A 26,720-nucleotide genomic window follows, 5' to 3' on the forward strand; every position below is an offset into this window, starting at 1 on the left:
CAAAGGTACTGCTCCATTCAGCTTTCTGGTCGATGATGACTTCCCTCACTTTGTTCACCGCACTTAGTAATAATAATAATACATTTAATTTACAAGCGCCTTTCTGAACACTCAAGGACACTTTACAACAAAGACAGCACACAAACAGTAAAATCATGCATAAAACAATAAATGATAAAACAGCATAATAAATTAGACCATGTAAGCAAGTTTAAACAGGTGGGTTTTCAGGTGAGATTTGAAAGTAGTACTTCGGCTCCATTTTCCCTTCGGAGGCTTTTAGTGTCGTCGCGTGAAAATTGCGTCACTGGAAAGGGCGGCCTACTTGTGTTTTTAAACAAATGCTGCCACACGAGAAATCTCGTCAAAAGAGAAAAAGCTCGTCAATAGGTGCCGCTCCGTTCAGATTTCCGGTAGACATGCCTTCCCTCACTTTGCTCCCCGCGCTTCGGCTCCATTTTGCTTTCGGAGGCCTTTTCTTTGTGGTCGCGTGAAAATGACGCCACAGGAAAGGACAGGAAAAAAAAACTACTTTTAAAACAAATGCTGCCACACGGGAAAAAAAAAGCTCGTCAAGAGAAAAAGCTCGTCAATAGGTGGCGCTCTGTTCAGCTTCCTTGTCGACATGACTTCCATCAGTTTACTCGCCGCGCTTCGGCTCCATTTTGCCTTTGGAGGCTTTTTCCGGTTCATCGCGTGATAATGACGCCACTAGAAAGGGCGGCCTACTTCGTTTAAAACAAATGCCACACGAGAAAAGAGCTCAAATAAAACGTGAAAGCACGATAAATGCCCCCATACCAATTTGACGTCGGGTACACCCCTCCTTTTTAAAAAGCTTTTATTTGACTTTGAAATGTTTCAATGATATTCATGGTTCTTTGGCTCCATTTTGTGCGCTTTGCTTGTGAATGCAGTGAGCTGGTTGTTGTGTTTTGAAACGCTTTTCATGTTGCATCTCGGCTTCTGTCCAGCTGACTTGTTTATAAAATGGGCTTGAGAAATCAAGCTGCCTTGCCTCTTGTGGTGACAGGCCTCCGAGACGGAGGGCCTCCGATCCTCCGTCTCGTTCGCATTGAGAGGAAGACATCCGATAATTGCACACCATTTCTCTTCAAACATTTTCTGGCGCCATTTGCGCTAACCCAGGCTGAAGGCTTCAATTGCAAATATGAAGAAGGCGCTTTGGAAAAGGGTCCTTTTATTGTTGCGCAAGACCTGAGGAAGGGTGCGGTGTTTCTTTCTTCACAGCGATACGTCAGCGCCATTTCCCACGCCGATTTTTCTTTGTCGGCGCCGTGTGTCACTGCTGCACTTGCAAGAGTTTGAGCTCATCCAGCAGCTGCTGCTCCTTCCGCATCTTCTCCAGCTGGAACAAGAGCAGCAAACAAGTCAACGCCTGGATGACATCACTTCCTTCCCTTAGCCGCGGCACCACGGCAAGCCAACAAGGTCAAGAAGTAAGTAAATATCACAATCTATTTTTTTTTTTTTTTTCTTGCTCGGATGCCATTTTCATCTCCGTTGTATCTGGAGCCCGTAGGCCAATTTGCAGCGAGTGGGCCCAAAGTCTTCCCGAGAGGCCTTTGATGCCACATGGACCGCCACGGGGTCCTTTTTCCCGAGCGAGCTGACCTGGTCATTGTGCAGAACCTTTCCAGCCGCTCGTTGCTGCTTCAGCTCTTCGATTGCTTTCAGCTTCTGCAACGTAAACAAAGCGGCTCAAGCGCCTTTTCGTGAAATGTTGGGGGGGGGGGGGTGAAGGGGGTCAGCAGTTTGCTATTGACCTTTTTGACATTCTTGATCTTCTTGTCCGTCTCAGGGACGCCGCAGGTCTCGGGCGACGGGCCGGGGGCCACGCGGTTGGGGTCGGGGGGCGGCTCGGTCTCGGATTTTCCCTCCTGCGGGGGAAGGACAGCGCCACCAATCAAGCGCAATATCCTCCGGTGCATTTGAGGCAAAAGTCAAGCATCCAAGTCGTGGCTTGGGCCGCTCGCCGCCATCGTCACCAAATACAATCCAAAAGTTTGGACAAGGGCGCAAAGCTAACCGTTGCGTGCTAATGATAATAATAATAATAATACATTTGATTTATAATAATAAAAATAATAATACATTTTACTCCTAAGCGCCTTCCAAAACTCTCACGGTCACTTTAATCACAGGATCAGTTTTTCTGTGGGTGAGCAGCGGCAGCCACATGCGACAGCGTTCACGCAACCCGGAAGTAACTCAAATAGATAGAAAGCTAGCTAATATATAGCTCATAGATAGCCAGCTAGATAGCTAGCCAATAGCCAGCTAGATCGCTAATATACAGCCAGCTAGATAGCCATATAGACAATACAATGGATCCTATTTCATATAGCGCTTACACAACAGCTGCAACGAAACGCTTCACATAATTGTCAACACAAAGCAAAATAATAAACACAACAGGAAGATAAAAACACGGACAGTTGTGCATGATTTAGAAAACATTTAGGACTGAATTTTGGTAGGGTTTGGTCTGGATGAGGGCATTTAAATGGAAAACGCATCTTGACTTGCAACTTTTTGAGTTGTACATGTGCAGGTAACATTTTAACTCATTCACTGCCGACCTTGCTGGTGTTTGCAAAGAAGCCGCTAAGGACGGTGGACACATGCAAAGTGGTGAATTGTTCACTCCTTTCTCAGCATCATAGGAAACAAGAACTTGATTTGTTTATTTACTTATTTATTCATTTACTTATGTATATATTTATGTATTTACAGTTAAGTCTCGTTATATCGATATTCAAGGGAGTCCGAAAAAATATCGATATAACCGGGACTATCGATATATCCAACCCCATTTGCATGTAATTTTCTCCGTGCGTGCATAGAAATAGTATCGATATAACCGGGACTATCGATATATCCGATATCGATATAACGAGACTTTACTGTATATATTTATTCGTAAAATTACAAATTAAATTTCCAAGTAAGCGTCTTTCAAAACTCTCAAGGTCACTTTTCAGTCACACAAGTTTTTCTGTGGATGAGCAGCGGCAGCCACGCGCGCCAGCTTCACTCAACCCAGAAGTAACTCAAATAGATAGAAAGCTATCTAGCTAGCCAATATATAACTAATAGCTAACCAGCCATCTAGATAGCTATATAGCTAATAGATAGCTAGCTAGATAGTGACCAGGGAGCTAGATAGCAAATAGATAGCTAGCAAGATAGCTAGCAGTAAGGCGACAACAACCTTGTTGCGGCGGTAACAGCGTAAAGTACAACAAGCTTTCATTGGACTTGACCTGCTTGGCAGCTTTTCGGGCTTCTCGTTTCTTCCGATGCTTCAGCGCCGCTTTGGACAAATTCTTGTCGGCGGGACGCGTGTTCTGAGGCGCCTCCTCCTCGTGCTAGCACACAAAGGACAAGCGTTTTCCTTTCTGTCGCTTAAAGGACAACCGACACCTCCAGACAAGTTGCGTCCATAATTTGTCAAATGACTTCTACTGAGTGTATTTTACAGAGATTCCACGGCATATAGCTATATTTTACGTTTTAAGACTAGCGCTGAATATTCAAGAAGTCTTGTTTTCGAGCTGACGACGATGCCTGAAGTGACGTCACATTTGGTACGCCCCTGACCGACAAAGCGACACGCAATGCATTTTGGGTACTTTGTTTCGTCTGAAAAAAAACGTGTTGATGGCGATATTAGAAGGAAAACTACATAAATAACGCAATGGCGAATCGTTGTGTGTCGCAGCCAATTGCGGTAACGAGCATCAAGAACGTGTAAGTTTACACAAATACCCAGCGGACAAAGCAGCCCATTTCCAACTGAGCTTGTGCGCCATTTTGTGCATTTTCTGGGCGCTACATTGGAGTCCAGACGGCTCAAATTGATACGGAAAGACTTCTTTAATCAATTTCAAACATGTATGCTTTCCTCTTCAGAACTATTTGAATCATATTCATAACTGGACGAGTAACAAGAAAATGTCTTCTCCGAATCTGAACTCTCTGAACCTATTGTTTTAATTCTGGAGCAAGGCAGTTTGTGAAGGAGTATCCTGGCGTGACGTCACGAACAAGGGGGCGGGACTTTCTGAATCTGCCCAGTTCCCGAGCTTATTTTGTGGCAGTTTTGGGACACTTGTAGTCATTTTTATTGGTGTTTTGCATGTGACTGAAAATATCAGCCTGCGTGTTTTGGTTATTTTAGATGCTATAAAACGTTTTTCTGATGTCAGTTAGTAAACAAAAAATTGGTGTCGGTTGTCCTTTAACGCTGCCCCCCACGTCGACTTTGCCGCACTCACCAGCTTGGAAATGGGCGCGGCCGGCAGGTGCCTGAGCGCTGGCGGTCTGTAGGCTTGAGCGGGCACGGCCGGCGTGGAGGCGGGCCCCTCCGCCTGCCGGCGGAGTGGTTGCTCCGGGAAGGTTCCGTCTGGGAAGGGGCGCCAGCGGACTTCCCACAGCTCCGCCCCGTCCGGGGTCTGGTGGGCGAACGCCACGCCGCCCGCGTAGTGTCGCACCTGGAAGCCGTTGCCCACCCGCAGACGCGGCGAGCAGGTGGCCGTGACCATGTGCTCGCCGTCCGGGCACCAACTGAAGTGGGTGGCGTCCGCCGCCTGACTTTTGGAGACCTGAGCGGACCAGGGATGAGAATGACAAATGAGAAAAAAAGTCTGAAAAAAAAAAAAGGGCGGGCGTCTGGGGGCTGCAGGCACTCCGTTGGGGGCCCAAGGGGCGAACCCTCCGGAGCCTCAGCAATTTTAGCAATTTAACAACCACAAAACCATTAATTTCATGACTGAAATGCAAGTACATTTGTGAAAATAAAGTCCCTTGTTTGGTGGGCTACCAGTATGGCAAAATTGTTACATCAGTTTCATTTTTTGCCATGCATCAAATATTGCATTTGTTTGTTGTAAAGTTTATGGAAGAGTTTCACCATTTGCCACACTTCTGAATGAAGTTTCATTCTTCAATGTGTATACATCATTATCTTGTCAATTTAAAGGACAACCGACACTTCGTCCATAATTTGTAAAATCACTTCAAATGACTTCTACTGAGCGCATTTTACAAAGATTCCACCGCATATTGCTATATTTTACGTTTTAGGAATTGCACTGACTACTTAGGAAGTCTTGTTTTTGAGTTGATGACGATGCTGGAGTGATTTCACATTCGGAACGCCCCAGACCGAGAAAGCGACACACAATGCATTTTGGGCACTTTGTTTCGTCTGAAAACACCATGTTGATGGAGAAATTAGAAGAAAAACGACATAACACGATGGTGAATCGTTGTGTGGCAGCCAATTGCGGTAACACGCATAAAGAAGGTGTATATTTACACTAATTCCCAGCGGACAAAGCAGCCATTTCCAACGGACCAGAGGTTATAGCGCCTGCCGAGGAGCTTCCCGGAGTGCGCGAATCCCCGTTTGGATAACCGCTGTCACCCTCTCAGCCTGACAATGGGTCGAAAGTTGCTTCCAGTGGTGAAAGAGAGCAATCGTCATAATAGTGGGGCAAACCTATCGGACAAACATCCAGCTGCTGGAATGAGAAGCTAACCGGAGTTAGCGATGGATAACCGCTGTCATTCATACGTAAGTTCGGAACGCTTCATCTTGAAAGTTTAAACAATGTTTTGTATGCACAACCATTAAGCAATCTGCATTAATGTTGACATATTGTAGCTTATTATTTGTTATTTGTGTCCTTATGTGCCACATATCACGGAAGTTGATGTTACATTGCTCATTCACTGAGTTTCATATATGCTCGTCGCTACGGTTACACGGCTCAAATTGATACGGAAGGACTTCTTTAATCGATGGCAAACATTTCTTCGGAACTATTAGAATCATATTCATAACTGGATGAGTAACAAGAAATGATATTTTCCCAATCTGAACTCTCTGAAGCCATTGTTTTGATTCTGGAGCAAGGCAGTTTGTGAAGGAGTATCCTGACGAGACGTCACCAACTGGGGACGGGACTTTCTGAATTACTCCAGTTTCCAGCTCATTAGTGGCAGTTTTGGGCAACTTCAAGTCAATTTTATTGATGTTTTGCTTTTGACTAAAAATATCAGCCTGTGAGTTTTGGGTATTTTAGATGCTATAAAACGTTTTTCTGATGTCAGTTAGGAAATAAAAAATGGTGTCGGTTGTCCTTGAAACATAATATAGTATCATAGGATCGAGGCTGTAAATGCTTGAAAGATCAAAAAATGAAGTGTACAGATAAAAGCACAAACATTCAGAACAATAAAAATATTTGACCCATCTAAAACAGTTTTGGATCTCATCACTCTTTTGTCAATTTCATTCGTTCGATCTTCATCCTTCTTTTCTAACATTTTTGCCATTGTACACAACGTCGCTGGAGTAGTTTGCGCTATGTACCTATATCTCACGCGCCATTACCACCAGCTAACTGTAGAGTTACAGTACTATGCTAAGGGGTTTGTGAAAAGCGATGGGGAAAGCATGGCTACGGTTAAACTCCATTTACTGCTAATCCGATAGTGTCATTATACAGCAAAACTCGGTTGTACAATCGAGTCATCTGCCGCAAACACGTTTTAGCTAGAAAGCTAGCTATCTAATAGATACCTAAGAGCTAGATAGCAACAGCTCGAAGCCGTAACAAAGCGATAACATGGACAAACAATTACTGTCTACCCGACATATTAAGCATCACACACTGATAACAGATCCACTGCTGAAAAGGACGTTTTGATTCTCTCCTCTTTCATCTAGAACTGCTTCATGTCACAAAGAGGGAACAGCAAGTGCTGAAGAATGAATGACTATGTGTCTTTGTGTTGTCATATTTGTTATTTCGTTTTTTTTGTTTTGTTATTTTATGTTACTTCCGGGTTGAGTGAACGCTGGCGCGTGTGGCTGCCGCTGCTCACCCGCTGAAAAAAATATCCTGTGACTACATGTAAAGTGTCCTTGAGAATTTTGAAAGGCGCTTATAAATGAAATGGATTACTAAAACGCAAATGCTGGCCCCTCATGGAAGGGAAAAAACATTGCCAGAGGTCTGACCAGCGCTTTATTTTGTCTTGGCCCGGTTCACAGCGCAGGCCGACGTCAACCGGACCGCATTTGCTTTTTTGCTCCTGTCCCGACTGAAAGACAAACTTTTATACACTCAAACGATTTTTTTTGACCGTCTGAACGGCTTAGTTCGAATTTGGGTCACGTTCATTCATATGCGGTCGGAGAGCAGCTTGGCTATCCGCTGACCTGTTAGCGGATAGCCAAAAGTTCTGCCTCCAATCACCAAAACATGTCGACCTCCTGTGGCAGGACCCAAGTTGCCATCCGCCATAATTGATCCGCGGCCGGCCGGACGCCTCCGTCGCTCCTCACCTGTTGATACTTTTTGGTGTCCCAAACTTCAATCTGACCGCGAAGATTTCCAAATCCAGCCAGGACCAGGAGGTGACCCTGCGGACTGGACCCGGCCGCCATGAAAGGGGGTGCTTGTCGGCAAGCGGGGGACCGAGGCGGAGGCGCGCCCTCACCTGTAGTAGGCAGCGTTCCGGGCGCCGGTCCCAAAGTCGAAGACGGCGTCACACTTGAGGTTAAAGATGGTGGCCTTGGCCGGCATGAAGCCGTAAACCACGCAGAACTCGCTGGAGTTTGGACTCCAGGACACGTCGTAGATGGGGCCGTTCTTGGCTGACCACAACAAAAAAAGAAAAACGCAAGATAGAAAGCTAGCTAGCTAATAGATAGCTAACAGATAGCTAGCTCGGCCTTCATTCAGCCCGGAAGTAACTCAGATAGAAAGCTGGCTAGATAATAGACAGCTAATTCGATAACTAAGTAACTCGGATAGAAAGCTGGCTAGCTAATAGATAGCTAACTGATAGCTAGCTATGCTTTCACTCAACCTTTTGTGATGTAATGTAGGGAAAAATGCACGTCTGCTAAAAGCTAAATGTTGAAAATGGCGCGTCGTCTGTCACCACATTGCCACAAGCGCAACTTTCCCGGCATCATTTGGACAAGTTTGCCGTCTTGATTGCGTCCACGACGGGCGACACTCACGCAGCGGTACGTGCGCCGTCTCTCCGCCGACGTGGAGGTAGTGCAGCGTCTGCTCGCCGTAGTACGAAGCGCCGCTCTTGTCCACCTCGGTGCTCGCCGTCACCAACACAGCGGACGCTGCGGCAAGACCAAGACGGACGCAAATCTTTCAAACAATCTTACGCAGCCAAATAATAATAATAATAATAATACGGTGATACCTCAGGCTACAAACCCCTTGGCTTACAAACTTTTCAGTTTACGAACGTTACGTTTATGAAAATTTTACCTTGGCATACAAACTTTACCTTGGCATACAAACTTTTTTCGTACACGGAGCTGCCTCAATGAGTGATGTCTCGTTCGCAAACGAGCCCGTTCTTCTAACAACAAAATGGCAGCCGACTGTTTTTGTCCTCTATTCCCCGACCCCAGTCTTCGGTTAAAGCCACGTGATTGGTCAAGAACGCAGCAGTGAGTCGGGGTGGTTTAAACATTAAAGAGACAGGCAGACGACAGTGAGAGCGTTTCAACTTTGGCAGAGTGTAGACTGCAAGGTTAAAATCTCCCATCAATCAGGCTCCACAAACAACCCGCACAAGCCACCTGTACACTGGATGCAAAAAGCTATCAACCCAGCTAAACAGAACACAATTGATGAGGAACTAGATAAAATTATCGCAGAGAAAGCACCTACAAGGGATCATTCCTCAAGATGGTGAAAGAAGGTTATGTTCCTCATCAAGTCTTTAATGCTGATGAAACCGGCCATCAAGCCATCAACGACCATCACAAAGGTAAATAAAACGACTTTATTCTACAGTACAGTTTATTTCTTGAATTATAATACCATAGCACATTTATTATACATAAAATAATGTATATTTTGTGTAGTATTAAGGCTTAGAAAATTAGAAAGTAGAAAATTATGTTTTATGGTGACCTGGGAACGGATTATTCTCTTTTTAACGCGACTGATTTGCGCTTTTCTCGAGAATGGTCATTTTGGTCTAAAAAAGTCAGAAATCCGACGGAATCAGCGGAAAATTCTCATCTCTGAGCGGACGCAAGCGAGCGCTCAGGATGCAGGCACGTGTCCTTGGGAATTTAATCATAATAATCCATTTAATTTATAAGAGAGCCTTTCAAAACTCTCAAGGACACTTTATAGTCACCGGATCAGTTTTTCTGTGGGTGGGCAGCGGCAGCCACATACGCCAGCATTCACTCAACCCGGAAGTACCTCAAATAGATAGAAAGCTAGCAAGCTAGCTAATAGATAGCTAATAGCTATATATTGAAAATTGTTGTTGCTTCAGTTAATTTACTACCAAAAATATAGAATAAAGTATATCGTTTTTAAAATTTATGTGACTTTATTTATATTCCTGTGTGTGTGTGTGTGTGTGTCTTCTACTGTGTATTTTGACCACTCACGTGCGACTTTAACCGAAAGGGTTGCGGAATCGGCTCCTATAAGCGGCTCCCTATCAAGAGGCCAGTCGTTCACTTCAAAGAAACGGCTCTGAGAGCCGGTTTGTTCGCAAACGACACATCACTACTATATATTAGCTATATAGCTATCTAGCTGGCCAGGGAGCGAGATAGCAAATAGATAGCTAGCGAGATAGCAAGCTCAATAGCTGGATAGCTAGATACATTTTTTTTCTCGGGTGAGCAGCGGCAGCCACACGCGCCAGCGTTCACTCAACCCGGACAATCCATCTGTACAATTTGAAGAGAACATAGACACAAGGGAACCCAGCTATGAAGTTTCTAGTGTGTGTGCCTGCATCTGTTGCTGTCGCAATATCACTTGACCCTCCCCCCCAGCTTACCTTTATTGTTCCACTGCATGTTGACGCGGTCGGCCTTGAAGAAGCTCTTGTTGGCCAGGGCAGCGTTGGGCCCCGCCAACTGCGGGTACTGGAAGAGGCGCACAAACGACGGCCCCCCTTTGCTGCCGGGGACGTATACGCACACCTGAGGCGGCAAAGCATGCGCGCAATCGTCATCGGGGACAAAGAGGCGGACAACAGAGAAGCTAGCGTTGAATTGCTCACCTTGCTGGGATGACCTCCCGGTGAAAGCTCAAAGTTGGCAATTTTCTGCATGTGAAGCTTGTTGGCGATCACGTCTGCGCACAAAAGTGCTTCGGCGTTAGCATGCTAACGGTACGTAGCCATTAAAACAAAACAAAAATTCCATCCCATTGCAGGAAGGGCGCCTGTTGTGGAAGCTACGTGTGTTAGCATGCGGGGCTAACGCGCGTTTTGGAGTGTGGTGGGGTGCATCCTCACTGAAATTGTTGTCCTCAAAGAAGTGCAGCTCATTACTAACGATCCTAACGGCCATCTTCTCGTCTCGGGACCAGCTGGGACACCTGCGCGAGTGACATCTGCATGGAGGCAGACCGCACGAGCAAAATCCTCCCCAACTCCCGCGCGCAAAGGCACGAAAAGCCGCTGGACGGCCGCTCACCACCCGTCCGCCTTCTTTTGGAACAAGGCCTTGAGCAGGCGGCCGCCGGGCAGCTCCCACAGACGAAGGTTGCCGTCGCCTTGGGCCTCCTGGCTGCTTTCTGAACACAACAAGCCGCATGTCGCTCGTTGGTTCGTTCCTCGCTCAAATATCCTTCTCGTGATCAGGATCGATGACGCTCTTACTACTGTATGGCTCCCAGGTGATCAGGATGTTGCCAAGAGGCGACAACTCCAGCACGGCCGTCTTGGGGAGCTCCAACGTGGCCAGCGACGAGCCGTCCGACGTCCGCGCCACCGACACGCTGCCACAAAGTCAACTCAAGATAATTGATCACTTGAAGACCGACTGACTGACTTAGCTGAGGAAGATTCATCAGTCATTGTCAGCAAAGGTAAATTAAACCGAGCTGCTCCATCACTTAATAATCTTAGAGTGTTAATGTGTTTGTTTCTTTCTTTGAGAATTCTTTTTTAGTTTAACTAATTGCTTATCCCAAATAGGATGCTTTTTCCACACTCTCTAGGTCAGGGATGTCCAAAGTCGGTCCTCGAGGGCCGCCGTCCTGCCTGTTTTCCAACTCTCCCAGGAGCAACGCACCTGTTTCAAATCATCAGGGCCATTTTGATGTTGCTTCAGAGCTGGCTGGTGAGCAGATCATTTGAATCAGGTGTGTTGCTCCTGGGAGAGCTGGAAAACAGGCAGGACAGCGGCCCTCAAGGACCGACTTTGGACACCCTTGCTCTAGGTCAGGGGTGTCAAAGTCATTTTTTGCCGCGGGCCACATTGTATTTATGGTTTCCTCTCGAGGGCCGTTATGAATTTGGGGAACCCATTAGAATGTTTAAATCCCTTCAAATATTACATATAGAGCACACAGCAAATTAATGAATAACTTGTTTTCAAATCTGAAGTCAAGAATAATGACTTTTATTGTGGTTGACATCCAAAAATATGAAATTTTGGCTCAGATTTTAGCAATCATCATGGAATTTAACAAGTTTGATTTGCTTTTGCGGGCCGAAAAAAATGATATGGCGGCCCGGATTTGGCCCGCGGGCCTTGACTTTGACACCTGTGCTCTAGGTAATGCATCAGCAAAGGTAAGTTAAACCGAGCTGCTCCATCCCTTAATCCTAGCGTGTTAATGTGTTTGCTTGTTTTTTTCTTTGTGTATTCTTTTTTAAAAACTACCAGTAATTGCTTATCCCAAATAGGATGCTTTTTCCACACTCTCTCGGTAATGCATCAGCAAAGGTGAGTTAAAACGAGCTGCTTCACCCCTTAAAAATCTGAGAGCGTTAATGTGTTTGTTTGTTTATTTCATTGTGTATTCTTTTTTCATTTTTTTAATTTAACTAATTGCTTATCCCAAGTGGGGGTCTTTTTCCATACACTCTAGGTAATGCATCCGGAAAGGTAAACCGAGCTGCCTAGCTAATAGCTATCTATTGGCTCGCTAGCTACATTTCGATCTATTTGACTTACTATTCTATTTGAGTTAATTCCGGGTTGAGTGAACACTGGCGCGTGTGGCTGCCGCTGCTCACCCACAGAAAACCTTATCCTGTGACTGTAAAATGTCCTTGAGAGTTTTGAAAGGCGCTTATAAATGAAATGTATTATTATTATTATTATTACTTTGACTTACACTTTTCCATTGCACCATGCCAACAGCGACCCATCACGGCTGAACGTCATGCAGCGGCTCGCGCCAGGATCCCTGCGTGTCTCATACACATCAACACACACACAGTCACATGCTGGATCATGACGATCATGGATATGTCATTCATAAAACCACCTGGGGAAGGAGGGCTGCTCCTGACAGGTCGGGGTACTGCTGAAAAGCCGTGTCCCATCTGACCCCCTCACTAAAACAAAAGAAAACAGAAAACACAGAGCTGCAAATTAAAGAGATAGGCAGACGACAGAGAGAGAGTGAGAAAATGGATAGAAAATACAGTGAAAGTTTGACTCGTTTCAACTTTATTGAAAGGCAGAGTGTAGACTGCAAGGTTAAAATATCCCATCAATCAGGCTCCACAAATAACCCGCACAAGCCATCTGTACACTTGATGCAAAAAAATATCAACCCAGCTAAACAGAACACAATTGATGAGGAACAAGGTAAAATTATCGCAGAGAAAGCACGGCAACTACAAGGGATCAAGTTCGTCATGGTGGCTAGCCAAATGGATGGTTCGAGAAGGGTAGACTCATAGTTCTTCGTCATCAAGTGTTTTAATGCTGATGAAACCGGCCACTCCATTCCATCAAGCCATCAAAGACCCTCACAAAGGTAAATAAAACGATTTTATTATACAGTACAGTTTATTTCTTTAATTGCAATACCATAGCACCTTTATTATACAGAAAATAAGGTATATTTTGTGTAGTTTTAAGGCTTAGAAAATTAGAAAGTAGAAAATGATGTTTTATGGGGACCTGGGAACGGATTGTCCTCATTTTAAGGGTTTCCTATGGTATTCCAAGGTATCACTGTACGTGACATTTTCACTCATGTCATCATGTTTCCAAGAAATGGGCACAGGTTGGATCAGAAGCAAATGTACAGATTGTGGGACCATTAAAGGCTTTCTGAATTCTGGATTCTGAAGCTTGTCAGCAAGTTAAGTACGGAAATTGGAAAACACATTCTGCCAAATTACTACTGGCCCAGGCACGATTTGATGGCAAAAATGCAGCCGTTCAAGGTGACAGTACCTTTACAACCACGCGTGGAGGTAAATGTACTACGCGTGGACGTAAATTGACTGTACCGTACAGTGCTTTTCCGTCTCGGGTTCACACACTGACGTGGCGAGCACGAACGTGTTATGTTCGGTTCCAACAGAAACGTCAACAACGCTATAAACGAAGCGCGTCACAACTGCGACATTGGAAAGGCTCAATGAGGCTAAAAAAGAGAAATGGGACGAAATGGCCAACCTGCTAACTGCGGTACTGGTGGCGCCATCTTGGTCACGTGACAGAGGGGGGAAACATTCCAGCCGGAAATACGTCATCCGAAGGCTCGTCGCTCATTGCCACGTCAGCGCGGAAGTCAAGTTTAAGTCCACGTATCTATGCGGTTTATATTTTAACTTGAATGGTGTGCCTCAAGTGAGCATTGTTGTGTTTTTATCTTTCAAACAACAATGATCTTGGGCTAAAACTCACTGAATTCCCAAACCCTTTTGTGACTTGTATGATTTAGCGGGGCTGGGAGCGAGAGAACCCATTTCACGAATACTCCCCTTATTTAAAAATAAAAGTCTTGCAACTCAATTGCGAAGCGCGAAAAACGACGCACTCAACACCTATTTTTTTATTTAATCTGGAACCATAATGTGTATAATCTAAATCAACACGGGCTCGCATATTAGCTCCAAATCGAATCAGAATTGCAAGCTATGATTTTACGTTGAAATGACGTGCCAGAAGTGATGGTGCGCGCGCCTACCTCGATGTCCCAGGCAGCGGCGAATGGGCGGGCTTTGCTCTTTTTGAGGACGTCGACAGCCGAAAGTCGCTCCCACTTCGGAGAGCGCCTCAGCCAACTGTCTCGTAGCACAATAAGGAGCAAAAAAACTCGTCGATCTGACACTCGAACGACAAGATGGTGGCGAAGCAGAGGATCAGGATGGCCAACGAGAAACATAGCAAGAACATCACGCAAAGAGGAAACGTGGCCAAGTCCACGGTGAGCCCGGCCAAAATCACGCAACGCAACACGTCGTCAACGTGACAGTCCAGATTGATTGCGACTCAGTCGTCGGTTCGCTCCGTCCGTCGGTCAGAAAAAATGTCAACGTTGCTGATCGCCGTTGCCTGCTTGCATATGTCGTATTTTGATGGATGATCGATCCATTTCATGGCCTGGCAACAGAAACGGCAACATTTGTTCCCGTGAGACTGACATCAAGGATTTTGTCGTGGACTGGCAAGTAGCAATCAATTACAAGCCATAAGTAATCGATTCCCCAACAAATGAGCTATTTTGACCACGGATGAACTTAAAATGGTCAGAAAAAAATGTGCTTAGTTGCGGCCCTCAATCAAAGTTGGGAACAAGGCATTGATGAGATTTATTCAGCCGTCATCTGTACTTCTTGGAAGGTGTCGGACGTTTTGCTTCTTATCCAAGAGGCTTCGTCAGCGAAATAAAATATTTTGCTGGTAGTTTTGGCCCTATATGGGGCAAATTTCCCCATTGCGGGACGAATAAAGGTATTCTGATTCTGATATATATCCCTACTGTCCAGACGTGGTGGTGCCAGACTCTGCTATGACTGGTCCCTGCTCTTAGGTTGGGGGAGCAGAGGACTACTCCCTGCGGCTACACTGATTACTTCTATTGCCCTGACTGATAACTTCTATTGTCCTGCCTGAGTATGGGGTCTACGAGTGGCCTGACTGCCCCATTTGATCTGGTATCACCTCATCAGCATAACTAAGCCTATGTTGCCTAAGAAGTTAGTTGTAGGAACAATCCAAATTGAACCTCACCCCACCATGGCGATTTAGTGAAGGGTTTTGCTGTTTTATGAAAATAGCTTCTTTTACTCCCCTTTCAAACCATCTATTTTCTTTCGCTAAGATTTTAACGTCATTGCGAAACGTCCGACACCTTCAAAGAAGTACAGATGACGGCTGAAGAAACCTTCTCATCGATGGACCACTCCTGTACGACTGAGAGCTTACACAGACGAACAAGGCATCAGTTCTCAAAAGCGGTTCATTGTCGGTCCAACAATTCTTTTGTTTTGTCTCCCAAATGCAAAAGTGCGAGGCACAAGAAGGGATTCGTGCAAACTCGACGGAAGATGTGTCAAATCGGTTGATGCTTCTGGTGATCGGCGAGTTTGATTTTGCCTTCAACCGTTTGAGCGGAGGTTCCTTCGCCTTCCGGTTGAAGAAAAACACAAACGGACGGTCGGCGCGTGGCAGGTTTTTATTCTGGCGGCGGCCTTCCCATGGCGTTTGGATGCTCCTGCGCCGGCCGGTTTCCTCCCCCATTCCAAAATCGTGCGACGGGTTCGCGGAAGGCGCTCGAAATTGTTCCTTGGCGCGATGGCGGAGGCTAGTTCTTCGACGCCTGCGATCGGCAAGTGCAGAAGGGGTTGGGCGCTTTTGTCACTCACGCTCATGTTTTGCTTTTCAGAGGAACCTGACGGACGACAAAGGCGTCGGACCCTGGCTTCTCGCGCTCTTCCTCTTTGTGGTTTGCGGATCAGGTAGCTCGGCTCACTTTTAGCTTGGCGCCAGCTTCTTTCGGTCTTCACTTGTGAGGGGTCCTGGCGCGACGGCCCAAATCGGCGAGGCCATGTCCAATTCGGTTTGATGATTTTATGCGTCTGAAAAGATGGTGATGACGTTGGCCGCGCCACATTTCCAAAGAAATCCCCAAATGGGGCTTTGCGCTGTTGGTGTGGAACCTCCAACTGACAGCCGAGGACAACTTGGCCCGCAAGGTGATGAAAAAGCCTTTGGCCCATCCCGTCCGTCCTGATTATCGTAGCCCAAGACCGGATAGAATCTGAGGATTCCGTCATCCGTAGTTCCAGCCCAACCTGGACCGTTAAACGTTGAACACATTTGGGACCTGAAGTTGTCCCATGCGGCTCATTTTGGGCTCCAACGTTAGGACGGATAATAATAATAATACATTTGATTCCTAAGCGCCTTTCAAAACTCTCAAGATCACTTTACATTCACAGGATAAAGTTTTTCTGTGGGTGAGCAGCGGCAGCCACACGCGCCAGCGTTCACTCAACCCTGGAGTAACTCAAATAGATAGAAAGCTAGCTAGCTAGCTAATGGATAGCAAATAAATAGCTAATAGATAGCCAACAGCTAGACAACTTACAGCCAGTCAGCTAGACAGCTCATAGCTAGCTAGCTAATGGATAGCAAATAAATAGCGAATAGATAGCCAAATAGCCAACAGCTAGCCAGCTAGACAGCTTACAACCAGCCAGCAAGCTAATGGATAGCAAATAAATAGCGAATAGACAGCCAACAGCTAGACGGCTTACAACCAGCCAGGTAGACAGCTAATAGCTAGCTAGCTAATGGATAGCTAATAAATAGCTAATAGCCGACAGCTTACAGCCAGCTAGACAGCTAATAGCTAGCCAGCTAGCTAAATTTTCTCTTGCTCTCCCTGTTATATTATAAAATAGGCAAGCGAGGGCCTGGCGGGCGACCCTTGACCTGGCCCAGTCAAAAGTGAAGACCTTTTGAGAGAAGTTTGCGCTTGTTGAGGCCTTTTCAGAGCGGCCAAGGTGTTTGGCGACGTCTTGAAGTGCTTGTTTTTGTTTTGCGTGCGGCTAGCTATCTTCCAGATCATCCAGAGCATCAGGATGGGCATGTAGTGATGACATCATCGCCACGCCCAACCGCAAGAAACTCCTAGCTGCTGCTCCCGCCGATACATTCCTGAACTTTGACCTGCCATGATTCCCGACTGGACCCCCCCACACACACACACATACGCGTGGACACGTGCGCTTGTTTGCCCAACATGTCACCGTGAACGACCTTCTCAACGTTGTTTGCCCAAGTCCTGCCCCCCTTGCTGATGAGGCTCTGATTGGACAAACTGGGGGCGGGGCTCAAAGTACACCTGGCGACAAAACTGAGAGGGAACACGCTCGCGCGCACGAACGCGGCTGGGCGTGAAAGTGAATAAAGTTGGAATTCCACAGCGAGTGTGTGACTGTGTGCGCCTTTCCAATTGTATGTGGCTGATTTTGGATATTTTGCATAGCCCTCCCCTACAATCTGAACTGATTAAAAAGTGCTTCTTCATCCTAGTAAGAAAAGCAAAGTTTGAAAATATATTTTTGTCGCAGTTTGGGATCAATAAACTCCAATGCTTTATTTTTGGGGGGAATAAATAAAGGGTGTTTTTTTTTTTTATTTGTCGTAAACGAATTGCAATGTCTTGATTTGTCTGTTGCTCTGCGGCCATCCAGAAGGAGGTCAAACCAGGAAGAAATCTCAAGCGTAACTTAACAAATGTTTCATATTAACAGGGATGAGAATGACAAATGAAAAAAAAGTCTGAAAAAAAGGGGGGGGGCAAATGCATATATACTGTTTAATATAGAATAATAAATTTCATTTATAAGCGCCTTTCAAAAAAATATATATATATTACAAGAAAGCATATGACTCGATGCCACACACATGAATCACTGAATGCTTAGAGTTGTATAAGGTCAACAGGACCCTGAGAGCCTTCGTTGCAAACTCGAGGATGTGGAAAACCACACTTGAAGCCAATGGCAAGCCACTAACGCAAGTGTCCATCAAATATGGAATATACCAAGGTGATGCACTCTCCCCACTGCTGTTCTGCATAGGACTGAACCCCCTCAGCCAGATAATCGCCAAGACAGGCTATGGATACAGCCTCAGAAATGGTGCTACGATCAGTCACCTCCTCTACATGGATGACATAAAGCTGTATGCTAAGAGCGAAAGGGACATAGACTCCCTGATCCACACAACCAGGATCTACAGCAGTGACATTGGGATGTCATCCGGGCTGGAGAAATGTAGTCGGATGGTGACTAAGAGGGGCAAGGTAGTCCACACTGAAGGGGTCTCACTCCCTGAAGGAATAATAGCAGACATTGAAAATAGCTACAAGTACCTTCGTATACCACATGCCAATCGCAACCTCGAGCTAGCAACAAGGAAAGCGGCTACGACCAAATACCTCCAGCGAGTGAGGCAAGTCCTAAGAAGCCAGCTCAATGGCAAGAACAAGACCCGGGCAATAAACAGCTATGCCCTGCCAGTGATCAGATACCCTGCAGGAATAATAAGGTGGCCAAAGGAAGAGATTCAGACCACGGATGTTAAGACCCGAAAACTCCTCACCATGCATGGAGGGTTCCATCCCAAGTCCAGCACCCTGAGACTGTACACAAGCCGTAAGGAAGGAGGCCGTGGACTAGTGAGTGAGAGCCACTGTCCAGGATGAAACATCCAAGCTCAATGAATACATCAACGAGAAGACTCCAATGGATGATGTACTCAGAGAATGTCTCAGACAATGGGGAACAGAGAATGAGGTGCTGGAAGAGGGACAATCATGGGAGGAAAAGCCCCTACACGGGATGTCCCACCGAACCATAACTGAAGTGGCTGATCTCAAGAAGTCCTATCAGTGGCTAGAGAGGGCTGGCCTAAAGGACACACATCCTGGCTGCTCAAGAGCAGGCCCTGAACACCAGAGCCATAGAGGCAGTGATATACCACACCAGGAAAGACTCAAGGTGTAGGTTGTGCAAAGAGGCACCAGAGACAATCCAACACATAACGGTCTCGGGCAATCGAAGACGTTGAAAAAAGCAGCTATCCGGCGACAGCGTGAGTAAAGCTATTTTAGGCGAGAAAGCACAGGTAATTCACGCCGATATCGCCATGCGCCAACCTGGAAGTTCGGCGCTTATTGAGGACTAAATCCAGCGACGGATGGTTCGAGAACATCTGAGGGCGAGGAGGCGGTGGCTACAGCATCAAGTGAGCTCATAAAGGCAATGTTGGCAAAGTGGAATGATGTGCAGGCTTTTACCGAACAGTTCCATCCAGAAAAGACTGTGGCTATGACAATCATCAACATGATGAACGATAAGGTCACTTGTAAGGTCAGCTTCGTAAGACCTTACAAGTCAGAAAGCAACAGGTGTCAATTAAGAGGTTTTTAATCAGCAAAAATGATGAGGAGTCTCCAAAGAAAAAAGAGGAGAAGCCACACCAGAGGTTAAGTTACCAACAGTCCTTATGGAAGGTGACTGTCCTTCCATAAGCCATCAACGACCATCAAAAAGGTAAATAAAACTTTATTTTACAGCACAGTTTATTTCTTTAATTACATTGCTCATGTAATTGCCTCTTTCCAAACAGCAATTCCCTTTGACCTTCGACCTCCAACGCCATTCCATCAATGACCATCACAAATGTAAATAAAGTGACTTTATGATACAATGCAGTGTTTCTTTCATTACAATAAAATAGCACATTTATTATACATAGAATAAGGTATGTCGTGTGTAGTTTTAAGGCTTATTTAGTTGAAAAGTATATTTTCTGGAAACCCGGGAACAGATAATTCCCATTTTAATGGTTTACTATGGGAATTTTTTTTTTTTGAGATACACACTTTTCGCCTTACACACGCTGTCCGGGAACCAATTAAGTTCGTAAGTTGAGGTCTCACTGTATATATATATATATATATATATATATATATATATATATATATATATATATATATATATATATATATATGCTTTCTTGTAATATATATATATTTTTTTGAAAGGCGCTTATAAATGAAATTTATTATTCTATATTAAACAGTATATATGCATTTGCCCCCCCCCCCCCTTTTTTCAGACTTTTTTTTCATTTGTCATTCTCATCCCTGTTAATATGAAACATTTGTTAAGTTACGCTTGAGATTTCTTCCTGGTCTGACCTCCTTCTGGATGGCCGCAGAGCAACAGACAAATCAAGACATTGCAATTCGTTTATGACAAATTAAAAAAAAACCACACCCTTTATTTAGTGTATATATATATATATATATATATATCAAAGAGACGGTCTCAGTTTTCTGCTAGCATGCTAACCCTTACGGGGGTCGGGAACTGTTGGGGTAATACGCTATACAAACATCTCTAAACATCGCTTTGTAATCTTTGTTTACGTTTTGGACTTCCTGATACGTCATATCCCGCCCTTCCTTACATGATGTCGCATCAACATTACATCACATCCTATCGCGTCACACCCTGTGCGCCATATATCAATGCTCTCCCAGTTTTTCTCTCTCTCTCTCCTCTCTGGCTCCCTCCTTCGCTGACTTCCCACGATGTCTCCGCTCTCTTCAAGATTAAACCAACTTTCTGTTCAACACCTGTCTTCCTGATGATTTAACCATCCTCTGCCATCAACACCCGTAGAAGCAATGAATCAGGGACGAATGATCAAAATAAACCCATTAGGAATCTTTTTGATAAGAGAGCCATAAAAGTAAAATATTTAGAAATGTATCTGTCGTACTGTTTTTGTCATGAAGCCATACTGCTGCTCACAAATGTTCACTTCTGCTCTTAGTCTAGCTTCAATTACTCTTTCCCAGAGTTTTATTGTATGGCTCATCTACTTTATTCCTCTGTAGTTAGTACAACTCTGCACATCTCCTTTGTTCTTAAAAATGGGCACAAGTACACTTTGTCTCCATTCTTCAGGCATCTGTTCACCATCTAAGATCTTGTTGAATAACCCAGTAAGGAACACCACCGCCACCTCTCCAAGACACTTCCATACCTCGATTGGTAAATCATCAGGACAGAGTGCCTTTCCTCCCTTCATTCTCTTCAGCGCCCTCCTCACTTCATCCTTGCTAATGCTTGCTACGTCTTGGTCCACAACAGTCACGTCTTTTACTCTTTGTTCCTTCTCATTTTCCTCATTCATCAATTCTTCAAAGCACTCTTTCCATCTTGCCATCACACTACTGGCACCTGTTAATACATTGCCATCTCTATTCATAATTACCCGAACCTGCTGCAGGTCCTTACCATCTTTGTCTCTCTGTCTCGCCAGCCTGTAAAGATCAGTCTCACCTTCCTTGCTGTCCAGCCGAGCATACAAGTCATCATAGGCCTCTTGATTGGCCTTTGGCACCTTTACTTTAACCGTGCGCTGCATCTCCTTGTACTGCTGTCTACTCTCATCCGTCCTCTGTGTCCCACTTCTTCTTTGCTAACCTCTTTCTCTGTATACACTCCTGCACCTCCCCATTCCACCACCAAGTCTCCTTATCAACATTTCTTCCTCTCGATACACCAAGTACTTTCCGACCTGTGTCTCTGATTATGTTCGCTGTAGTTTGCCAGTCATCTGGAAGGACCTCTTGCCCACCCAGTGCTTGTCTTACCTCCTTCCTAAATGTCATGCAACACTCTTCCTTTTTCAACTTCCACAATTTTGTCCTCACTTCAGCCTTTGGTTTCTTCATCTTCCTCACTGCCAGCGTCATCCTACACACCACCAACCTATGCTGTCTGGCTACACTCTCACCAACCACTACTTTGCAGTCACTGATTTCCTTTAGATGGCGCCATTGACACAAAATGTAGTCTACCTGTGTACTTCTGCCTCCACTCTTATAGTATAGAAGTTTTGCTTGACGAGTTCTAAGGCCACTTCAAGCCATTTGAAGACAAATCATAACAATGTTGTGTCAAGGGCATGGAGGCTTTACTCACCTGAACATTTTCTATTCAGACGCGGCAAAGAACGGGGGGGCCGCTCCACCCCCGGATTGCCGGAGGTCTTCTCGCCGACCCGCACAGAATGCGCAAAAAGTCCTGGTGAGTTTAGGGCTTTATTTGGCACTTTTGGGGAAAACGGCGTTGGGGGATGGAACAACAAAGATGGCGGCTGAACACCGTCCGCGGCTTGTCTCCTCAGGCCAGGACAGGACAGGACGTCTTCTATCTTTTCATGAGGTTGTTGGTTTTCTGGTTGGCCGTGTCGATGCGCGTCACGTTCAGGATGGCCTGTGCCAGTGCGGCAAAGGCACAAAGGTCAAATTTAGCTGTCACAAAAGCCACATTGGAAAAAATATGGTGGTAATATGGTGTATGGTGGTAACGTGGCTGCAATGTGGTGGCAACTTGGTGGTAACGTGGTGGTAACACGGTCGTGACGTGGTGGTAACGTGGTCGTAATGTGGTCATAACATGGTCGTAGCGTGGTGGTAACCTTGTGGGAACGTGGTGGTGACGTGGCGGTAACGAGGCGGGTTGCGTCCGGCACTCACCTTCCCCCTGACGCGTTCCATCTGCACGTTCTGCGAGTCGATCTCGTTGCCCATGTCCAGCGCCATGCACCTCAGGTTGCCCACGATGCTGCCCACGTGCGCCAGGTTCTCGTTCATCTCGTGCTCGCGGGCGTCCCGCGTCACCCTGTCGGGGTGAGGTGGGGTGAGGCCCGAACTTTGGCGAAGCGCCGGCACGCCCCTACCTTCGAATGTAACCTCCGCTCATGATCATCTGCTCGCGCTCGTCCACCACCCGAGACGGCGGCGGCTGATTGGACACCACGGCGTCGGCGCCCGAGCCGCCGCCCCCCCACACCGCCTTGTAGGCCCCGCTTTCTTCGAAGGCCTTCAGTCTGACGGCGGCGGAGAACGGGAGTGCTCTTTTAGCCAGCGTTGCGATCTGTCCTGGCACCGCGCCAGGCCGTCCATTAGCAGAACAGCTCGCCGCCACTTGACTTTTCCCAGGGATGAGAATTTTCCGCCGATCGGCGGCTTTCCGACTTTTTCAGACCACATGACCAGATCACACTAAATATGTATTCTGGCTTTTTCGCTGTTCATTTCCTGTTTCAGCTTGTGTTGGCAGAAAGCGCCATTTTGATTGGATGATACTGACGCCGGTTAGCAGAAAGTGCCATTTTGATTGGATGATCCTGACTTTGCAGTCGAAATAGGTAAACGCCCCCTTTGGAATAAGTGGGCGAGTAAATAAAAACAAACAATCAATTTGATTTGCCTTTTTGCAGAGAACAATTTGTATTTTGATAGATTCTAATTTGCAATGAAACAATAGCATCAATGAAACAGTCGAATGTCAATTGCGCAATGACGAGCCCCATGCTAACATTAGCATCAAAATACTTCTTCGAGAGGCAGCAGAAAGCAAGCATGCAAGCTAATGAGCCGTGTGCTGTCCAGCTAGCAGTAACCTTGCTTATGTACCCGGCAAGTTGACTTTTATTCTGATAGTTTGGCTGGATTTTTAACCAATCATGATTGTCATTGTCATCCCTGCTTTTCTGCTCTAGTGCCGAATGAGGCGACTCCCGTTGCGGCGGCGTCCCAACGGAAAGCGGCACCTACTTGTCGCAAGCGCAAAGGCCGCAGCATTTTCCCAAGTCGGTCAGGTTCTTCTCGGCTTCTTTCATGTCCGAGTTGATTTGATCCAAACCTTCTTCGATGCGCTCCAGCTGCTCTGACGGGAGCGCAAAACAACACGGCAAAATTGATTGATTGTGCTCTCTTGGCTTTCTTCACTTTTCCGATTGGAGCAAAATGAAAAAGGCGTCGACGCGGACGGCGCTTTTACCTCCTTGTTCATCCAACATGACCAAAGCTCTGATGCCGGCGTCTTTGCTCTAGCAACACACACGCACACGTTGACCTGTTGACCTTTTTATTGAAATGCTTCAAGTGAGCCAGGCGGGCGTGTACGTGCGCATGTGCGTGTACCTCCTCCACCAGCTGCATCATCCGCCGCGTGCTCTCCAGTGACTGCACACAGCGCGGCGCGTGGTCAATGTTGACGTCCCGTCAATCAAGGGAAAAGAAAAAAAGAGGCCAGGACGCGTCAAGACAAAATATAGTGATACCTTCGCTTACGAATGCAGAGAGAGAGTGAGAAAATGGGTAGAAAACAGTGAAATTTGGACTTGTTTCAACTTTATTGATAGTTCCAAGGCAGAGTGTAGACTGCAAGGTTAAAATATCCCATCAATCAGGCTCCACAAATAACCCGCACAACTCATCTGTACACTTGATGCAAAAAGCTATCAACCCAGCTAAACAGAACACAATTGATGAGGAACTAGGTAAAATTATCGCAGGGAAAGCACGGCAACTTCACTCGGATATCGTCAACAAGCAACCTGGAAGTTCGTCATCCAGTGATGATTTCAAAGCTAGCTACGAATGGATCGAGAACTTTAAGTGTCGTACAGGGATTCATATTGTCATATGTCATGGTGAGGCAGCCAGGTCTGATGATAAAGCTGCCAAAGCTTACAAGGAATCTTTCCTCAAGATGGTGGAAGAAGGCTACGTTCCTCAAGTGTTTAATGCTGATGAAACCGGCCACTCCATTCCATCAAGCCATCAATGAAGATCAATAAAATGACTTTATTATACAGTACAGTTTATTTCTTTAATTATAATACCATAACACATTTATTACACATAAAGTAATATATATTTTGTGTAGTCAGAAGTCTTATTTAGTAGAAAATTATGTTTTAAGGGGACCTGGGACCGGATTCTTCTCATTTTTATGGTTTCCAACAGGAAATTAATGTTTGGGATACATACTTTTCTCCTTACACACTCTCTCTGGGAACCGATTAAATTCGTAAGCCAAGGTATCACTGTATATTTTTGTGCAGTTTTAAGGCTTATTTAGTAGCATAAAATGTTTTATGGCGACCTGGGAATGCATTATTCTCATTTTAATGGTTTCCTATGGGAAATTAATGTTTGGGATACACACTTTTCGCCTTACACACTCTGTCTGGGAACCAATTAAATTCGTAAGCCAAGGTATCACTGTATATTTTTGTGTAGTTTTAAGGCTTATTTAGTAGCATAAAATGTTTTATGGCGACCTGGGAATGCATTATTCTCATTTTAATGGATTCCTATGGGAAATTAATGTTTGGGATACACACTTTTCGCCTTACACACTCTGTCTGGGAACCAATTAAATTCGTAAGCCAAGGTATCACTGTACTGAAGGACATACGGAGGGACGGACGGGGGAAAGGAACATCCACACGACTGCGCATTCGTGTCTGCGCCTGTTTTTACGTGTGTGTGGCTGGCGTGTCGCCACGGCAACTGGAGTGCTTTCCATACATGTCAACACACAACGAGCGAGTCCCTTGGACGCGATCGGTCGCCCTCACCTCATCAGTCAGCCGATTGGCCCTCCATTGCAGCTCCTCGCGCTCGCCGAGGGGGGGCGACGTGGACGCCATAAGCTTCCGCCGCCGCGTCGCGGGTGTGTTTGTTCAGTGGCAGGTGCTGAGCTGAGCACAAAGCGTGGGACGCTTTTGTCATCTGCGGAGCACAAAGAAGTATCACGCTAACATGTTCATCTTTGATCGGAATCATTCAAGCGGCGATTAACTCATTCACTGCCATTCACAAATTTATTCGGGAACCCAAAATAACAGAGTGCCACCCCTATATTTGTTCGGGTTTGGTTTTTCATGCTTGGGTGCCGATGAAGCGCCGGCCATGGCCTCTGGCTGTGTTTTTTTTCCACAAGGGGGCGGGATTTCCCTTTTTCCATGTTAGCGCTTTGTTCCAACTACAGGTGTTGTTAAAGTGCTATATATGTATTGCATTTTGCACATCTCCCCCCATTTCAAACTCAGATAACTCCAGACCCATATAACTTAGGAATTAACTATTTCTGGTAAAAATTTAGTCTAAGGTTTTTATTGGTTTTAACGTTTTTTTCTTTTCCACAAGGGGGCAGCATTTACCTTTTTTCCCATGTCAGCGCTTCGTCCTAGCTTTAGCTGTTGTTAAAGTGCGATATGGATTTAGCTTGTAGTAGATGTGCACATTCCACCATCACGTCCCTGATCCACTGCTGAAAAGGACATTTTGATCCTCTGCTCTTTCATCTCGAACTGCCTCATGTCACAAAAATGGTACAGAAAGTGCTGAAGAATTAATGACTGTGTGTCTTTGTGTTGTCACATTATTTGTTATTATTATTTATTTTTATACTTTATGTTACTTCCGGGTTGAGTGAACGCTGGCGCGTGTGGCTGCCACTGCTCACCCGCAGAAAAAATATCCTGTGACTGTAAAGTGTCCTCGAGCGTTTTGAAAGGCGCTGGTAAATTAAATGTATCATTATTCTTATTCTTATTATTATTATTTCAATTTTGCTCACCCACTAACTATCTATTAGCTAGCTAGCTTTCTATCTATTTGAGTTACTTCCGGGTTGAGTGAACGCTGGCACGTGTGACTGCCGCTACTCACCCACAGAAAACTTATCCTGTGACCGTAAAGTGACCTTGAGAGTTTTGAAAGGCTCTTAGAAATGAAATGTATTATTATTATTATTATTACTATTATTATTATTATTATTATTCTGAAAATGCCCCCCCCCCCCTACCCCTTCAATATCCATGGGTAAAGTCAGGTCGACGTGGGCCCCGCCACCGCCAGCTCCTGTCAAGTACAGGGTCACACCTTCCGAAAGGAGTCGCCAGCTAACGACTGCCTTGCCGTTGACGTACGAGGTCAAGCGCGTCGCCACGTCTTCCCGATGGAGATTTGGGCGCTAACGAGAGGGAGCGGTGCGGCCATGCGTCTTACCTGTCAGCA

At 45.7% G+C, this 26,720-nt stretch overlaps 3 protein-coding genes across 3 annotated transcripts; 1 reads left to right on the forward strand and 2 right to left on the reverse strand.

Annotated features, from left to right (window-relative positions):
* Nucleotides 1–824: 824 nt before the first annotated feature.
* Nucleotides 825–13,560, reverse strand: eif2a (eukaryotic translation initiation factor 2A). The gene is made up of 16 exons (XM_089014591.1): nucleotides 13,478–13,560; nucleotides 12,330–12,399; nucleotides 12,177–12,248; nucleotides 10,711–10,829; nucleotides 10,526–10,625; nucleotides 10,345–10,427; nucleotides 10,108–10,181; nucleotides 9,883–10,027; nucleotides 8,066–8,182; nucleotides 7,537–7,693; nucleotides 7,382–7,466; nucleotides 4,302–4,628; nucleotides 3,288–3,392; nucleotides 1,788–1,901; nucleotides 1,636–1,701; nucleotides 825–1,369 (listed from the first exon to the last, which is right to left on the reverse strand). Exons 1-16 carry the CDS (start codon nucleotides 13,503–13,505, stop codon nucleotides 1,304–1,306), a joined length of 1,728 nt encoding a protein of 575 aa, XP_088870717.1. The 5' UTR covers nucleotides 13,506–13,560; the 3' UTR covers nucleotides 825–1,303.
* Nucleotides 13,561–14,038: 478 nt separating this feature from the next.
* LOC148887992 (stress-associated endoplasmic reticulum protein 1) lies at nucleotides 14,039–17,241 on the forward strand. The gene is made up of 3 exons (XM_089014592.1): nucleotides 14,039–14,231; nucleotides 15,693–15,765; nucleotides 16,865–17,241. The coding sequence occupies exons 1-3, from the start codon at nucleotides 14,148–14,150 to the stop codon at nucleotides 16,903–16,905; spliced, it is 198 nt and encodes a 65-aa protein (XP_088870718.1). The 5' UTR covers nucleotides 14,039–14,147; the 3' UTR covers nucleotides 16,906–17,241.
* A 4,687-nt stretch (nucleotides 17,242–21,928) lies between these two features.
* On the reverse strand, nucleotides 21,929–26,207 carry LOC148887993 (synaptosomal-associated protein 25). Its single transcript, XM_089013522.1, has 7 exons — nucleotides 25,277–26,207; nucleotides 23,832–23,873; nucleotides 23,689–23,737; nucleotides 23,463–23,574; nucleotides 22,583–22,732; nucleotides 22,380–22,524; nucleotides 21,929–22,116 (listed from the first exon to the last, which is right to left on the reverse strand). The coding sequence occupies exons 1-7, from the start codon at nucleotides 25,346–25,348 to the stop codon at nucleotides 22,051–22,053; spliced, it is 636 nt and encodes a 211-aa protein (XP_088869648.1). The 5' UTR covers nucleotides 25,349–26,207; the 3' UTR covers nucleotides 21,929–22,050.
* Nucleotides 26,208–26,720: the final 513 nt, after the last annotated feature.

The sequence above is a fragment of the Hippocampus bargibanti genome, linkage group LG14 (assembly GCF_051943395.1).
Source record: "Hippocampus bargibanti isolate YZ-2025 linkage group LG14, ASM5194339v1, whole genome shotgun sequence".
NCBI classification, from domain to species: Eukaryota; Metazoa; Chordata; class Actinopteri; order Syngnathiformes; family Syngnathidae; genus Hippocampus; species Hippocampus bargibanti.

Coding starts and splice junctions, on each gene's coding strand:
- LOC148887993 (XM_089013522.1), bottom strand. CDS start 25,348: ATGGCGTCCACGTCGCCCCCCCTCGGCGAGCGCGAGGAGCTGCAATGG. Junction 23,874..25,276: donor CCAATCGGCTGACTGATGAG/GTGAGGGCGACC, acceptor CGCTGTGTGCAG/TCACTGGAGAGCACGCGGCG. Junction 23,738..23,831: donor TGATGCAGCTGGTGGAGGAG/GTACACGCACAT, acceptor GTGTGTTGCTAG/AGCAAAGACGCCGGCATCAG.
- LOC148887992 (XM_089014592.1), top strand. CDS start 14,148: ATGGTGGCGAAGCAGAGGATCAGGATGGCCAACGAGAAACATAGCAAG. Junction 14,232..15,692: donor GAAACGTGGCCAAGTCCACG/GTGAGCCCGGCC, acceptor TTTGCTTTTCAG/AGGAACCTGACGGACGACAA. Junction 15,766..16,864: donor CTTTGTGGTTTGCGGATCAG/GTAGCTCGGCTC, acceptor GCGTGCGGCTAG/CTATCTTCCAGATCATCCAG.
- eif2a (XM_089014591.1), bottom strand. CDS start 13,505: ATGGCGCCACCAGTACCGCAGTTAGCAG. Junction 10,830..12,176: donor GCATGGTGCAATGGAAAAGT/GTAAGTCAAAGT, acceptor ACTTTGTGGCAG/CGTGTCGGTGGCGCGGACGT. Junction 1,370..1,635: donor AGGTTCTGCACAATGACCAG/GTCAGCTCGCTC, acceptor CTCTTGTTCCAG/CTGGAGAAGATGCGGAAGGA.